Source organism: Melopsittacus undulatus, chromosome 7 (genome assembly GCF_012275295.1).
Source record: "Melopsittacus undulatus isolate bMelUnd1 chromosome 7, bMelUnd1.mat.Z, whole genome shotgun sequence".
NCBI lineage: Eukaryota > Metazoa > Chordata > Aves > Psittaciformes > Psittaculidae > Melopsittacus > Melopsittacus undulatus.
Window position 1 is genome coordinate 64,141,030 of NC_047533.1, and position 15,922 is coordinate 64,156,951.

Here is a 15,922-nt window from a genome sequence, read left to right on the forward strand (position 1 = left end):
TTGATCACAGTATGTGAAATCATTGCACAATGTGAATTGTATGTGTATAAAACAGTACAGATTCATTTTAGATCTTTTTCATGATGTTGTATTGTTTTACTCTTTTTATTTTTTCCTTCCTTATTTCTAGCTAAAAGAGAAAGTCAGTCAGTTGTTCAGATTCAGTCTTCTGTTGGCCTGCTGGTATAGGTTACTTCTCCTTCCTGCAACTGGAAGGCCTTGTAGTCTTCATCATCATCATCACCAGTCTAGGTGGTATAGCAAATTATTTTTAGAGCTCATTTGTGCAGGAACATAAGGCAGTATACATTATAGTGTATACAGTAAGTTACACACATATAATGCCTTGCTGCTCAAAATGTGCATAAATCACTTTCAAGTTACTTTTGAGGACTTTTTTTTCTAATTTAAAATCTGATTTGATAATCTCTGGTGTAGCCAAAACACGTAGCCTGATGATTACAAGATTTTTAATGCCCTGGTGCTCACCATCAAGAAAAATGGGTGTCCCACAAGCTGCATTAGGTGCTGTAATTCACTATGGTTTTGTAGACCATTTGTAGACCAAGTTCTTCAGAAATTACCCTGCTTTAAATTAGCACAGGAATAAAGCTGGAATAGCACTGAAAAGGATTTTCTGTTGATTTTGTTTTGTTGTTGTTTTTTTTTAAGCCATAATAATTTAATTTGGGTTTAAACTGCCTAAAAGGACCCTCTTTTGTTTGACTACTCCTAGCTTTTGGTCAAGGTGTGAGGTGTGTTTCTTTATGAACACACATGTTACCAGAAATTTTATCAATTCTGTGGTCTTCCTTCAACCCATTTCTGTTCTCTGAGGAACTTGAAATGGTACTGTTCACAGGAAATCCCAGAGCTGTTGAAATAATAATGAATTGCATTTCATCTAGTTGTAGCCTTTATCCTCGAAGGGAAACCACAGCCTGTCATGCATTGCACTGTTCACAAAGATGTTGTTCTTTTCTCACTTTCCCCTGTTTTGGGGCGGGTTTTTTTTGTGTGTGTATGTGAATTCCTATGTGTGTGTGAGAGAGATTAGGCTTCATGGAGATGAACATTACTTTTCATTGGCCATAAATCAGTGTTGTCGGGAATTTTGCTTGGAAACTGCCAAAGATTATACTATTTGTTGAGATATAAAAATCTCATCAGTATTTTCCAGGCACTAGACACTCAGGACAGAATTGCCTGAAGTATTTGTTTAAGCAGGTATAAAAGAAAAGGGACTGGGGCTGGAAAAAGAAGGGAAGAAGGAGTTGAGGAGCTTTGTATGTGAATGTTAGAAAGGATCATATATTTTGGAGAGCAAGAAAAACTGTTCCTCCTCCATGGACCCATGGAGTCCCACCAATGTAAAGATACTCTTAAATTAATTTGAAGAACTGTGGAAGGCTTTTCCTGGGCATTCAATCTGCCCGGACTTAGTCTTCCTAAGAAGATTCACTTTAAGATTCACCTGTGCCCCTGTGGCATCAGTCCTACTTAGGTCTCCAGAGGGCTGATGAAGAGCATTTTGACCTTTCTTTTGACTGAAACTCATGTCTAACATAACCAGCTGAAGACACTGATGTAGTTATTCCAAGGGTCAGTTAGGAATGAAGAGGAAATAGAAGCGCAGCAAGAGAAGCTGTGCATATAGCCTTAGCCATTTCTCCAAGATAAGGATTTATGGAGATTTGGACTTAGTAAGTAAGGATAGATTAGAATTAATAATTTTATTTTCCTCAGTATTCAAAGTCAGAATTTTCAAGTTTGCAAGGGAAATCTTCAGCACTGATGACATCAAAATCTCGGCACTGATAACATTGTTTAGTTTTGTTTCCTGAAGCAGGGAATTGTCCTGAGCTTGAGGGGTTTTACTGTAGCAATTTATTTTTGAGCCTCACTTCCCTCTTCAGACAGAATACATGTGATGCATAAATAAGCCACTGAATTGTTATCTTCCGTAATGTACGTAAGCTGGAGATTGTCTGGGTGTACAGGTTCTTGCTGAGTATACTTTAACTGGATTCTTGCTGTCATTGTCTGTGGTTTTGACTGTTGAAAAAAAACAAGGTCAAATGTTCATTGCTGAAAGATTTTAACCCAGTCCCAGATGGTGATAATTTAACTCAGCCACACAAATTACTCAGTTAACAGCAGGAGTGGAGTTACTTGGAGTGTCATTAAAAATTAGACATTTAGCATATTGCAGTATTTATTCTCAGGCAAAAAAAACTTTGTTAATTTAAATTGTAGATCTAGTCAATGTAATCTTTATTCAAATTACATGACCGTGTCATTAAACCAATTTTCAAAATGAAATGACCACTGACAGTCATATGTACATAGTTAATGATGGTGCCAATATATGGAAATGATTAAATATGCTTAGTGAGAGCTTTGAAACTTAACCCAGAAGACATTGTTATAGAGTTTTTCAAAAGGTACCTGACTAATAATACATTTTGCATATCAAAGGTAGGTTTTCATAGTGCTGCTGGCATCCCACACTGGACCTACTCATGTGGCCTTTGGCCCAGTGCAAAAGTTTCTTACTTGTAATTCCCTTCATCTAGTTTCTGCATTACGATACTTGTGAGAAGTTTCTCTACATGTTCTTTTGGTAGCTGCTTCTTTTAAGTAATGCAGCTTTTATACCACAGCTGTATGTGGCATTGAGCTCTAGAAGTAGTCATTTATAAAGAAACTAATTTCAGTGACTTGGAAGTAGTAATGTCTTTTCATGAATAGCAAGGCCACAGAAAATCTTAGCCTAGTCCTAGATGGAATGCTGTTGAGACACAACAATTAGAAATTTCAGATACTCCCAAACATGTTGTTTCTAAATAAGAATTATGCACTTTCTTGGGGGAGAGAAGTTGCCCTCAAATTCTGAAAGAAACTGAATATTTGGAATCATATCGTGCTTTCGGGGGGGCAGGAAATGTTAAAATTAGCCAAATAATGAGGCCTGATTGAACACTTCATTTTGAAGAAAAAGTCATTCTCTGTTTATTATTTCCTTTATTTAAAAACTATGATTGCCTTTATTAAAATGAGAACTACCTACAGGTTTAGTATCTCTCTTTCCTCTTTCTTTTCTTACAGCATTGACTGTAGCTTTTCTGCTGCAGTATTTGGTGAAGCTTAGAGCTGTGGGAGATGAGTGAAAATGATCTGGGAATTAAAGGCTGAGGGGAATCCCAGAAAGAAGTGTGTGCATGGTGTGCTTGATAACATTGTTAGCCAGATTCAGACTGCAAAAAGGCTGTTTGATAAAGGGAGGGGGAAGCCTGAAGGGGAATTAGAGAAGATTATTCAGTGCTGTGAAGCATCAAGACTTTTAAGACTATGTCTTAACATAGACTATATTACTCTTTGTCCCTGCCCTGTCTGACTCTGGCATCTTGAGAGCTGTGGTGAATTTAGAGAGAGCTCTAACTTTGGAAGTTCATTTCACCAGGTGTTTGCACCATGAAGGCAATCCTGTGGCCAATTCCTCATTTCCCAGAGGGACAGGGATTTTTTCTTTTCCTCCCCAAATCAGTAGGAGAGATAGTTTGTACTATTGATTTTGTTGAAATATTCGCAATTCTGGCCTCTGCACTCAGCAGTACAGCAATTCATGCAGTGGACTGCAAATTGGAGATGCATAGTGATTTTCATGTGGCTGGTAGCATGACTGGTCATGGCAAAGCTTTGCTGACTCAGATGCCCTTCATCCCTGCTACCTCCACAAAGAATTGTATCTAGAAAGAGAGGCATCACTGAAAGATGGAGAAGTAGGTTGGGGTATTTTGGAATTTGTGACTGCAGCTTAGCAGAGTATCTAAGCAAGAGGCTTAATTTTAAGACTGCTTGGATCTATCCTTATTTATCAGAAGACTTCAGCCGTTTAAGTTGTAAGGAAGTGGCTTCATTTAGACTTCTGAATGTGCACTGAATATGTCCTTTATCAAATTAAATTTAATTTCAAATTAATTTCTGATGGGGGAGTGAAGAGATCTGGGGAAAGACTGAAGAACAGTGCTTATTGTTCAAAGGATTGCACAATGTATGTGTGGTATGGTAAAAGGACCCAGGAGAAAAGAAGGGATAGGCTTACAGAACCAACTGGGGACTAGCATGTATGTTGCTCTGGCATTAGTAATGTTCTAGGAGTTGCTTGATTACAGTTTTGCCTTGTTAACATTATAGGTTAACCTGAAACTGCAGAAGGTTTTGGTTAGTTTCTCCAAAAGGCTGAAGCAGGGCTTTATAAATGGACAGATTAGATACAAAAGTTTTAGGTGGGGAGATGTATACTACATGGAAGAATACAGGTGTGTGCAACCTGTCTAAAATAGTATTTTGGAGTAATGTTGTGAAAAGGATATTGCATAATTAGGAAGTGTTGGACAAAAAAAAACCCCAAGGCATAAGAATGCAAAAGAATTGCAATAGTTTGCAAACAGTTAAAAGTAGAAAGCTTGTGGTGTTCTTCTGGTTTTGTAGTAATTAACTCCCATACCCTATTTCTGTGTCTTTTCTTGCAAGTGAGACACATGCTTTGTATTTGAGATAGCTCTGGTTATTACCAGTTCCTGGACATCAATGATGCTAATCAAAACATAGTGTGGGCCACTGATCAATTAAACAGTAATGGCTTATTTTGAAAGACTTAATGTGGTAGGTAATAATGTGATGCGGAGTCAAGTTGGAAAAATAAGGAGCCTTATGACCTTTGTGATTATTAAGTGACTTGGTCAAACATTTCATTCCTCCAGAATTACATTTTTTAAAATAAATAAATAAAAACCTGTTTTTCTTGTGTTAAGATCCATCATTCACAGGGATGATAAAGTTGAACAGTACTGCTTGGAGAATTTGGTAGTGGCCAGTCTGTTGTCCTCTACTGTTCAAGCAAGGAGTTGTTTTTAGCCTTAAATAAGGAGCATTTTAATGATATCAGTGAAGTTTAGGTATCTATCATTGTTTGCAAAAGCAGGTAAAATTTTTAGCATGTTAAGCATTGCTATTAATAGCAGAAATGGCTTTGATGTTTTGTGACCCTTTCTCTGTTATTACAGTACTGGATACCAGTGTATTTACTATTCACCTGAAAACACAGCCAAGGCAAAAGAAGTTCTCAGCAATATCAATCATCTACAACCTCTCATATCAAGCCATGCAGACCTGCTGCTTAATTCTGCAAGCCAGCATTCTCCAGACAGCTTGAAGAATTCTTTAAAGATGCTTTCAGAAAAAGTAAGATTCAAATCTTCACTGCAATGGAAAATGGAATAACCAACTCTCTAGCTACTGGGGTTTTTTTCCTGCATAAATTGACTTTCACAGCATCAGCAAATGTTAAATAAGCTCTGCTAAAATAGGCTTCAGAATGTTGCTATTAGAAAAAGGATATTATTTAGCATTTTCTGTGTAGAAAATTAATGAAATCTTGGTTGTCTTTATTTGAAAGTATAATTAATTTCATGTGTGTCTTTTATCCTCTAGTGGCCACACACTGGGGTTTATAAAAAAGTAGATCATTGTAAATAATTTTGCAGCATGATAAATGGTTATTTTATTTCTCTTTCTTTCATACTTCAAATTTGAGCTTGTGGGAGGTAGCTCAAGCCAGGTTTGAGCTAATGTTTAGAATTATACCATGATCAGAAGTGGTGATACGATCTGGAAGGAGAAGTTGGCAGTAGGAGGTCTCAAATTTTAATTCTCTTTCTTGTATTATATTCTGCTGTAGCTATAGGCTTTTCCTCATGTTAGCTTCTTTAGCTCTAAATTAAGGAAGATAATATTTTCCACCTGTCTCACAGAGTGATACTGGAGATTAGCTGAAGTCTGAAGTACTTTTAAGCATATGTTATCTTACAGAAATATTAAGTACTATAGCTCTGACCAGAGGGGTTGGAATAAAGTTTCCCATTGCTTCATGGGCCATACCTTCTGTAATGTGACCTCAATATGGCTTATAACACTATCAATAATCATTTCAATATATCTTCAGCTATTGGGAAGTAGCAACCCCTGTGGTCTCTTGAACACTATTATCCCAGCAGTACATCTTTCAATAGGAGAGTTTCAGATCTGAATATTGAACTCAGTCACATACTGTGAAGGCATTGCATTGGAGCCACGGGGGAGATAAATGTTACTCTCGGTTACAGATGTGTAAATCCACAGTAACTCTGAGAATATTGGAGTCACTGAATGTCAAGAGCAGCATAGGAAAGTAGAATTCCCCCTGTTGATTAAGGGAGAGTGGGGGGTTGGTATTGTGGTAATCATAGCATACCTTTCCATGTTATACCAAAGGAGGCCATTCTTAGCTACATGTAAAAAAAGTGGAATCACTCTGTTAGCACTTAGTTTGAAGAAATATGCATGCAGAAGTAAAGCAAATCAAACAAAGTGTTTGTTCTAAAGATCCAAGACCCAGTTGCTAAAGAATTTGTTTGTGGCTATAGCCACTGGCTTTGCCCTTCCCAACTTTGCCTGCCTGGGCTGGAGGACTGAATGATTTCAGAGTGGCTGCAGGCAGCTGTGATACTGACTGATTGAGCCTATTGGAGACTCTGGCCACAGAAGAGGGCCAAAAGGACAATCCATTGTGTTTGGAGAAGTTACAGATATTTTAAATCTATTGTTTGTCATTTAGTTATGTCCGTATCAACTATTCAGGACCAGGATTTAATTGCTGGTTAGTACTGGAGCACAGGTTCCCAGATGTGGAAGCAGGAGCCTAACCTGACGTAGTCCACCAACAGCCCATAGTTTTTGTCTATCCTCCACCTTTTGCTTGGAAGAGATGAATTCAGTTGTCTGAACAACTGCTGTATGAACGACTGAATACCTGCTTCCCTGGCTATTCCCAAATTTACTCTGAGGAGAAGAGAGATAATTGAGAAAAAGGGTGGGACCCTTGCTGAGGAAACTAGTATAGAGGTACAACTGCCTGTAAAAAAGAAAGGAGGTCTTTCATTTGGAAAAGAAAGACCAAGAAACAGCTTCAGAGAAAGACAATATTAAGTATCAAAAACCGAGACTGAGTGAAACCGCACATTGCTGCAGTTGAGTCCCTCATAGGTAATACAAAGCATCATCTCAGTATTCTAAAATAGCCTATCTATATAATCTGGTCCAGTATGGGAGAATTCAGACTGATAAAGTGTCCCTGCTTATATTTAAGATAGGTTGGTATGCTCTTCTGAATAGAATTATGTGAAGCCTACCTATATTCTTATGTATATGAGGCGCTTCTGCTCTCCCACCTTTTGTATACTATTTTATATGTAAAATAGAAGTGTTCCCGTACATTTTAATGTGGTAGAAATTTAGGAATGAAACTACTATTTGAGGAAATTATAAAAATGATTTTTCTGGTGATTTAATTCCTCAAATATATTAAAAAGGATAACACTTTAAGATAATGTTAAGCTTGATATAAAGAATAATTCTTTCTGAAAACATTAGGTAGCAGGGAGTATATCTGAGCTATCAGTAAGGTGAATTGCAGTTAAGTATTTATGCTAGAAATGGAAAGACTGGTTGCATGACTTGGAAGTGGAAAATCAAATAATTCCACTCCTGCTTTTTAAATTGAGCTTATTTTCCCATAGTAAGCATGGTTTTACTTCTCTGTGTATGATTTGCAATTTGCTGTAGTGTTTTCCTGAGACTAACCTTTTATCAGCGTTTTCTGTTAATTGATTAAGAAAGCCTTTAGCTGTCGACAAATGTATCAGCATTTGCAGCTTGCAGAAGGCTTGATAAGTTCATTTTCCAGCTATGCCTATCTTTGTTTGCAGAAATATTCTTTGGTTGAGTATCTAAAAGAAATTGCAAAGTTTTCATTTCTTTGTATAGACTTGTTTTGTGATTGCAATACAATTTTATAAATAGTGATGTTCTGCAAATGTAGCAGTACTGAACTGTAAAAAAATGCAGCTGAAATGTAGATTGTTGTTAAACCAATGGAATTCCAGAATGGAATTTAATTACAGAAGCATTTTAGTCTCTATATAGAATAATGGAGGTTTGCTTCCATGCCAGTTTGCTACTTAAAATGAACTTTCTCTATAAAATATTTACATTAATTTAAATTGCTTAGACTTTTCAGGTAGTTACCTAATATATATTGCAATCATAGGGGGCATTCCTTACTTCAAATTGTCCAATAAATAAAATTTCTGAAATGTAAAGCTCTTTTGAGTATACCATGCCTGATGCAGAAACATGAAATGATCTCTAGCAGACTTCGAGCAGAAAGGGAGGCATAAAACCTCGTCAAAGCCATGATGTTGTCATTTCTAAGGACAGACAAGCAAAGTAGTTTAGACTCTCTCAATACTATAGTGACTCAGTCTTGAAGATAAGCTCAGCTGTTACCATGCAACTCCACCAAGTCTCACTTTGCTGCTTCTTTATAGAGGGTTGATAGGGTTTGCTGGCAGTGTTCCCCAGAGACTATGAATTCTCTGAGCATGCACCATTTGGAGGCTGGAAATGTAGAAAACTGAAATTGTCCTATAGTACTGAAAAAGAAAGAAAAAAGTAAAAGAAGCAGAAACTTTTCAAGCAGGTACCTAACCCAGAAGCCAGAGCTTTAAGAAAACCATCAATTATTTAGAGCATTGTGGTCTAAATGTCCGTGAACTTTTGAGGAGGTAGAGAGGCAGGAAAGCAAGAAAAGTTGAGGAGGATTAGAGGCATACAGAAGGGCAGCCAGTACTAGTGAAAAAGGCATGCCTGGCAGAATGGTGGCAGCAGCAAATGCTTTTACATGGAGAGAGTCTAGAGATGCTAAAGGCCAAATGGAGAAAGCATGTTCCTTTTCTTGTTGGGGTGGAAAGGAGATAAATACTGCAGAGAGGTTGAAGGTTTTAAAAAATATAGTGAACTTTCAGCTGTAACAGTCAACAAGAAGGATTTAGAAAAATGATGCAATGATTGAATAACATCTTCAGAGAGCCTAGAAAATCTATTTCAAGGTTTCCTGTCTTTAAAAATAATTAAACTAAAGCTAGAAATCAGGTGTTTTCACCTGTCTCGATATGTGGCTTGATACCAACTGGTACCAAAATTTCTCTCTGGAAACACTGCTTTTGCAGGTGCTGCAGTCTCAGCAGTGTAGGAGTAGTGTGTGGTTTTATTCAATTTGTTAATTACATTTTATGTGACATTTATTCAGAAATTATTGAGCCGTGGTTGGTTACTCTTGGAGCTGATCCTTGTAGAGGTTCATCCTTGCAGTCAAATTCTTGAACTTGAATAGAATAGGACTGTGTGCAAAGATAATCATCTCTATGACAGATACTGTACTTTTACCTTAATCCTTAGAACAGTGGGATTGTAGAATGCGATTATATCCCTATACCTTTTGAATCATTCCTCATTGTATCTCTAACTTTGTTTTCTACCTCTAAGGCCTGCCTGAAACCAATATCCACTCTGCCTAAGGGTAATTCAGTCCTATAATAATTATGTTGCGGTATTGCCTTCCTTGGTCTAACCTCTTCATTCATACTTTTTTTTTCCCAGACAGAGTTATTTGTGCATGCATTTAAGGATCAGCTGGTCAGAAGTGCTCTTTTGGCACTATACACAGCTCGGCCTGGCTCTGTCCTCAAGAAACCAGCTGTGCCTAGAAACACTACAGAAGAGGAGGGTGATTTACAGCATCAGGGTCATCCTTCTCAGATTAAAAGACAGGACTCTATACCCCATCATTCTGAATATGATGAAGAGGAGTGGGTAAGTAGTCATAAACTCTTAGCTGCTATTCAATCCTAAAACCCTACAAATCAGCATAAACAGATACAAGCTCTAAATGTCCTTGTCACATACTATTGGGAGGGGAAAGGGGTGCAAAACTGTGAAAAAATGTTTTTCAGATATAGTACAGATTTAAAAATAATTTCGAGTATTCCCAAGTAGAGTGTGCTTCTGTGTTGCTCCTTGGTTGTGCATGTAACAGCCAGAATATCTTTTTGCGCAGACAGGGAAATAGTCTTTGGTCCCTCTGAAGTTCTTTTTGTTAGTTAGGCAGATTTAAGGAGACTGGAGTAGCATACATTATTATGAAGGAAAATTATTTTCTTTTTTTTTTTTTTCAAAGGCTGAATATAAATATTTTAAATACACATGAATTAATTCTCAGCAAAAAAAGAGCTGGTTTCCCTTAGACTCTGTTCTTAGAGGGTATCTGAGATTGTATTGAATTACACATGGCTTTTAGATTTTAACATTCTTAGCATATCTTCCAAAGATTTTTATTATTTATGTGGCTGAGATTTTGTAAATTAATTATTTTGGTGGATGTGTTCATAATGGATCTGCTGCTTTGTTACATGTGCCCTGAACTCAAGCTATTTTTATTCAGTTCAGGCTCATACTTTCAGTTCATTACTGTATTCTCATGAATGTAAAGGATGCCAGCGTATTAATTGCTATTGCAAATTATTAATAGCTTGCATGAGCTACAGAACTTGCAGCTGAACTGTGATTTTTATCCATACCACAAATAAGGGAAGAAGAATAAATCTCTTCCAGAAAAAGACAATTATCTCCAACTCCATCCATTAAGTAGTCATGAGAGTTAAACAATAAATAACTTATTCTTTTATTTGTCTGCTGGCTTTAGGAGCTTTGAATTAACTTTTTCATGTTTTCTCAACAACCCAATGGGCCAGAATGGTGGTTCTTTCCTTGAAATTAAACCCAAAATGTTTGTTTTCAGTTGTTGAAACATTCAGATAAATATCACAATAAATTTGATAAAAGTGAGAAATTTTACATTGGAAAAGTAGCATTTTTGTGCAGGCTGTATTTTAGTTTAGCACTGTCATTTAGCTTCTCTGCAGAGACACTAGCTTTACTGTATTTCATTATTGATTTTTGATTTTTTTTCTGCCAGGTGCTTGGTTCTCATCTCTTAAAACACATAAGCACATTAGTTCACAGTTTATCTGTTTTTTTCTGCTGAATTAGTGAGGTTACGTGCTTGATTAAAGTGTATCCTGAAGTATTTTCTGAGTTAAACTGAGTCAAATTTAAGACAGTATAATTATTAGAGAAATTTTGTTTTTTTCTAAATTTGATAGATTAGACTTCCATTATTTTTCAGTTCTGTCAATGTAGGCAATGAGTAATGGTAGTTGTAATGATCAAATTATTATTAGCATGATGGAAAGAGAAAGAATGAATGCATATGAGGTATGAAAAATGCTTAGTCTACTCTGAAAATCAACTATGAAGGGAAAATCTTTGAGATACATTGCCTTGTATGCACAGTACTGTATCCTTCTTCCTTGTTTTGTTTTTCCCCACTCTATTATTAAGCTCTAGGCCTGCATTTTACAGATGGATTTTCAATCTCAGTTTTGCCTGAAATCTAAACCAGTGGCATCAAGCAATCCTTTAAGCTAACCCAGTTCCATCCACTTCCAATGACAGCATTACTTTACAAACCATCATAAAAGTGAATTCAAGTCAGTAGGTGAGGTCTGCCCCCTTCCCTCACATCCAAATATATCTGTAAGGAATAACTCCAGATTTCTTAACTGTGCAGGATGCAATTTCACTGAGTGACTAGTGTTTTCCAAAAAGCCTCCTGGATAGCAGGACTGTGTTGTACCGCTCTTCTTTGATGCAAAGTGTAAATATTCATCCCATAGTAACTGCCAGTGATACGGCACTACACATAAGCAATAGTAAAGCATTACTGTTGAAGACAAAATATTTAACTTGAGAGTTTCAGATTGCCTCTGGGCAGATATTCTCTTCTCCTCTTGCCAGCTGCTTCTGCTGTCCTAGAACTTCCCTGCAGGAAAGAACAAAACATGTTATCATGTATAATACAAGAAAAGGGAGGCACATTGCAATTGGAGCTTTTTCTGCTTTACATTTATGAGTGACTACTTAACATAGTTGAAGCTACAAAGAACAGATAAAATGGTGTGTTTCCAATAAGTTACGTTCAACTACTGACATGGTACTCAGACACAGGTCTGACATACTGACCTGTGTGCAACATATTCTAGTACAAAGCAGTGCCACTTCACAGGAGGGGGTTAATCATGCACATTAGTTAAGGTGTTTGCTTTATACAGGTTCAGTTTTAATTGTCTTAAGACAAGTGATCAGCTTTTTGTGATGACAAGGCCTAGGTTTTCGTTGACATCATTCTGAGTATGCATGCGTGCCTGGCAGTGCCACAGCAGAGGCAACAAGAGGAGTGCATCTGTGGCCATTTCTAACTAGCAGCACCCACCCACATGTGCTGGGACTCAATAATGGCTTCTAAAATTTGAAAGAAGTAAAAGATGTCAGTGTGTCGTTGCCTTGTCCCAGGGGGGTCAAGCCCTGTTCACCTTCCCTGTCATTGGCTTGACTTCTGATTTTGAAGCAGTAAGGAGAAGAGCAAGAAACCTTGTTTCTCTTGTTCTTTCACACCACAGTAGTAAACTTACCATGCAATTAGATCCACAACAACTGGTGGCAAAACTGGTATCAGGGAAGAAGCACCCTTACTTGGGAATCTAGGGTCATAGTAATTCAGTGTATTGAGAAATGAGACTTATTTTCTTCTGATCACTCACGTCACACAGAGGGCTTACAAGAATGTTTATTTGAGAGGCTGTCGGTGTCATTTTGTGCTTTAACCTGGCACATGCTGCAGAATGGTGTCCTGTTAAGGTAGTTCTTAGGCAGACTGAAATTACACCACTTACAAAGGTGAAAAATGAGTGTAAAATGTGCTTGGCTACAGGAAAACATTATGGGAATAGTACGGGATGACAAAAAATGTTAAATGGATGGATTTCTGGTCGCAGAGACTAATAGGGTGTCACTTGATTTTCACTGATTGGAAATTGCATTTTTAATTGAGAACTGTTCTTACCAAACTACAAAATTTTAGCAGTATTCTTGGCAAAATGTTTCTATCTTTGGTGCAAACAGAATAAGGTCACAATGAACGGTAGACACATCTACTTTTCTGTCTGCCTACAGTGATATCTTCTAATCCCAGGAACCTCCAATGTGAAGAAAAAGGACTGTGAGACAGGCTCTTGCTCCATCTCACATGCCCATATGTAAACCAGACAGATATTTAAGGTCCTTTCCAACCGTAACTATTCTATGGTTCTATTTGATAATAAGGGTAAGCTTTCTGTCAACAGGTGTTTACTAATTTTGCTTCTAAACCCTCATGGGATGTTTATGTGAATATTGCATAGACATTCTCTCAATGTTGGCTTAATAGGTGGCTTGAAAAAAGTGCTCTTTCCAAAATGAAACAAGGGTTTATATTCATGTTACTTATGCAGTAACTCCAGATGCTCATTAAGCATCACTCTTTGTGTTGGGATTAAACTCCCCTAGCAGACAGAAGAAAGAGAAATTATGTTGCTGCAGCGACACTGAGTAACTGTATTTCTGTACAGATTCAGAAAATATAGTTCCACAGTCTGCAGACCCATGTTGTGTCCCTCAGGATAGGGTCCTTGCTTGTCGTGGGGTGTGCCCTCAGTTGGAGGGAACAGGGAAAGATCAGATTCCTGTGGTCAGGATAATGGCCTGAGAAGTGTGGCATGTAGTTAAAAAGAAATCTTAGTTTGAATTTTTGCCTTAGTTCTAACTTTGCCTTCACCAAACTTGCAGGCATTACCATTTCTGTAGAACTATGGTATTTCTCAGGTTTAAGTTTTCTTTAACCTTCTCTCTTACTGTCTTTTTCACTCCCAAGTTTTTTGCCTCAAGGGCTACATATGCATAATGCTTGTGGCTATTATAAAGTAGAAAGAAAAGCAGTGATATTATCTTCCAATTTTTCAACTTTCAAGCAAACTCTGGGTGCTTTGCATTAGTTTCAGAATGGCTCGGCATTAAAACATGTATATGGGTGGGGATTTTTTCTGTGGGTTTATGTTCTGGGTTTAGTCTGACTGCTAGCCTTGTGTACAGCCTCATTACTATACAGCTTGGTTGTTTCCTTTTTCTTATTCAGCTCCATATAAGTAGGTACATGAGCTTCAGTTTCTGCAGCATCCAGCACCTGAAGGACCCTTCTTGTATCTGTGTTCCATAACAGCTTTGTCTTTCACTCCTTATTATGTCTCTTGTTCTCTGTTGTACAGAATTCATTCTATCATGCTGTTACATCTGTAATTCTCATATTTATTATAAACTCAGTTAAGCATGATGGTTGCTGTTTGTGTGAGAGGTGAAGAACAAAATTGAAATTGTGTTACCTAATAAACATGTCATGAAAGCAAGTTTCTAATTCTAGGCTTTTAATTTTGCATTTGCTGTAACAAAGTAACTGATGGGATAAAATAGAGGGTGTGTTAAATTATCAAAAAAGGTTGTCAAGTACTATGGCAAAAAACTGGCAGTTGCATAGGTTTGATTTGGCAAGGATTTGTATGTCTGCTCTCTTCCTTTATTATTTCAAATAGACACACTGCTCAGTTTGTTGTAATTGGACATGAAACCTTGCATGCATTTTAGCATAGACTTTGAAGTATATGTGTTTTACAATGTCTAAAAACCCAAAACAGTTTCAGTTCAGTCATTTATATTGCAAGAAAAAAAAAAACCATGAAAAAGGATTAAGTTGGTAGTAGGCTGAAGAATGAGAAAAATAGTAATATGCTGACACCTAATACTCCCAATAATACAGTAGTTTGCACATCCCCACTTCAAGGTGTTAGTTAGAAGTTAGTATTGTCTCTTCTTTTAATTCTTCAGTAATGTGCAGTGATAATTATGCTTTTTCAGGACAGGGTATGGGCCAATGTGGGAAAGAGTTTAAACTGTGTTATTGCCATGGTGGACAGATTACTTGAAAAAGACAACGTCAGCAGCACTAAAGAGGGTGAAAATGATCCTTCAGCAGCAGATTGCAAGGTGTTTCATACAGGTGGTAAGCAAGCTTTTGTTTTTTTAATCACTGACTAAAGTAAATAAACATGGAAAAAGTCACAGAAAAGCAATATAGAGAAGGATCAGTAGTATCTTTGATGAGAGTGCCAATAACAAGGTTTGCACAGTTGTAGCCTTGAAAGATGGAAGGCTATTTATCAAATTATAGCTCCCTCGTGTGCTCAAACTTCTTGCTATGCTCTTTATTTTTGTTGTGCTAGGATGAAAACCTGTTGAAGCAACAATGTTTTCCTTTGAAGGTTGATGTATTTTAATTTATTTCAGATTTTACTTGAATATACCGTTTTAAGAAAAAAAAAATGGAGTGTGTCTTACAAGAGAGGTGAACGTTATCTTTGTGTCATTCTCCTGTAAACCCTTCTACTTTTCTGAAGTGTTATACTGATCTTTGTTTTCTGATTTGCTAAAATTCATTTTTCCCTGAATACAGGTGTCAGTGTGTGTCAATACTGAGGGCTGAGTAAAGTGATTCCATGAGATGTGAATAAGCAGGCTGTTTATCCACATCTCATGGCTGTTGTTGATCTTCTGATCATCTCCTATGGCTACATTCCATATTGCTTTCTCTAAGCATAGATTAAATCTGATTCTGAAGCCCAACCAGACTTTGTGATGTGCAAGGGTGTTGCAACAAATGAAACAGCTCCTCAGCGATACTGGTGGGAGTCCAACTCTTCAGTTAAAACAAACAACAACAAAAAGGAAATTCATAGAACAACAAAAATGCCACAACTACTTTATTTTATGGAGCTTCAGATTTCTCTCTTCCTTCCCAGTCTGAAAAAAGTAATGACTTAGTATAATTCTTTCTGGATGCTTTTTGACACGCTTAGCAAAGCGAATGTTTACAGATTTTCCTTCAGTCTCTTCAACCCTGAACATATCCTCTGTTGTTCTGTATAATCCATAAAATGTACATAAGCAGTCCATTTGAGTTACAAAAAACATGCTCTTAGCTTTGATTCAGGCTCACACC

General features: G+C 37.1%; 1 protein-coding gene across 1 annotated transcript in view; it reads left to right on the forward strand.

Moving 5' to 3' along the window:
- INPP4B (inositol polyphosphate-4-phosphatase type II B) overlaps positions 1-15,922 on the forward strand; it is a 200,052-nt gene that overhangs the window by 127,219 nt on the left and 56,911 nt on the right. Inside the window, exons 14-16 of the mRNA XM_034065005.1 lie at positions 5,070-5,247; positions 9,541-9,753; positions 14,782-14,926. Of these exons, the coding sequence (XP_033920896.1) occupies positions 5,070-5,247; positions 9,541-9,753; positions 14,782-14,926 (536 nt within the window). The remainder of the gene's footprint in view (positions 1-5,069; positions 5,248-9,540; positions 9,754-14,781; positions 14,927-15,922) is intronic.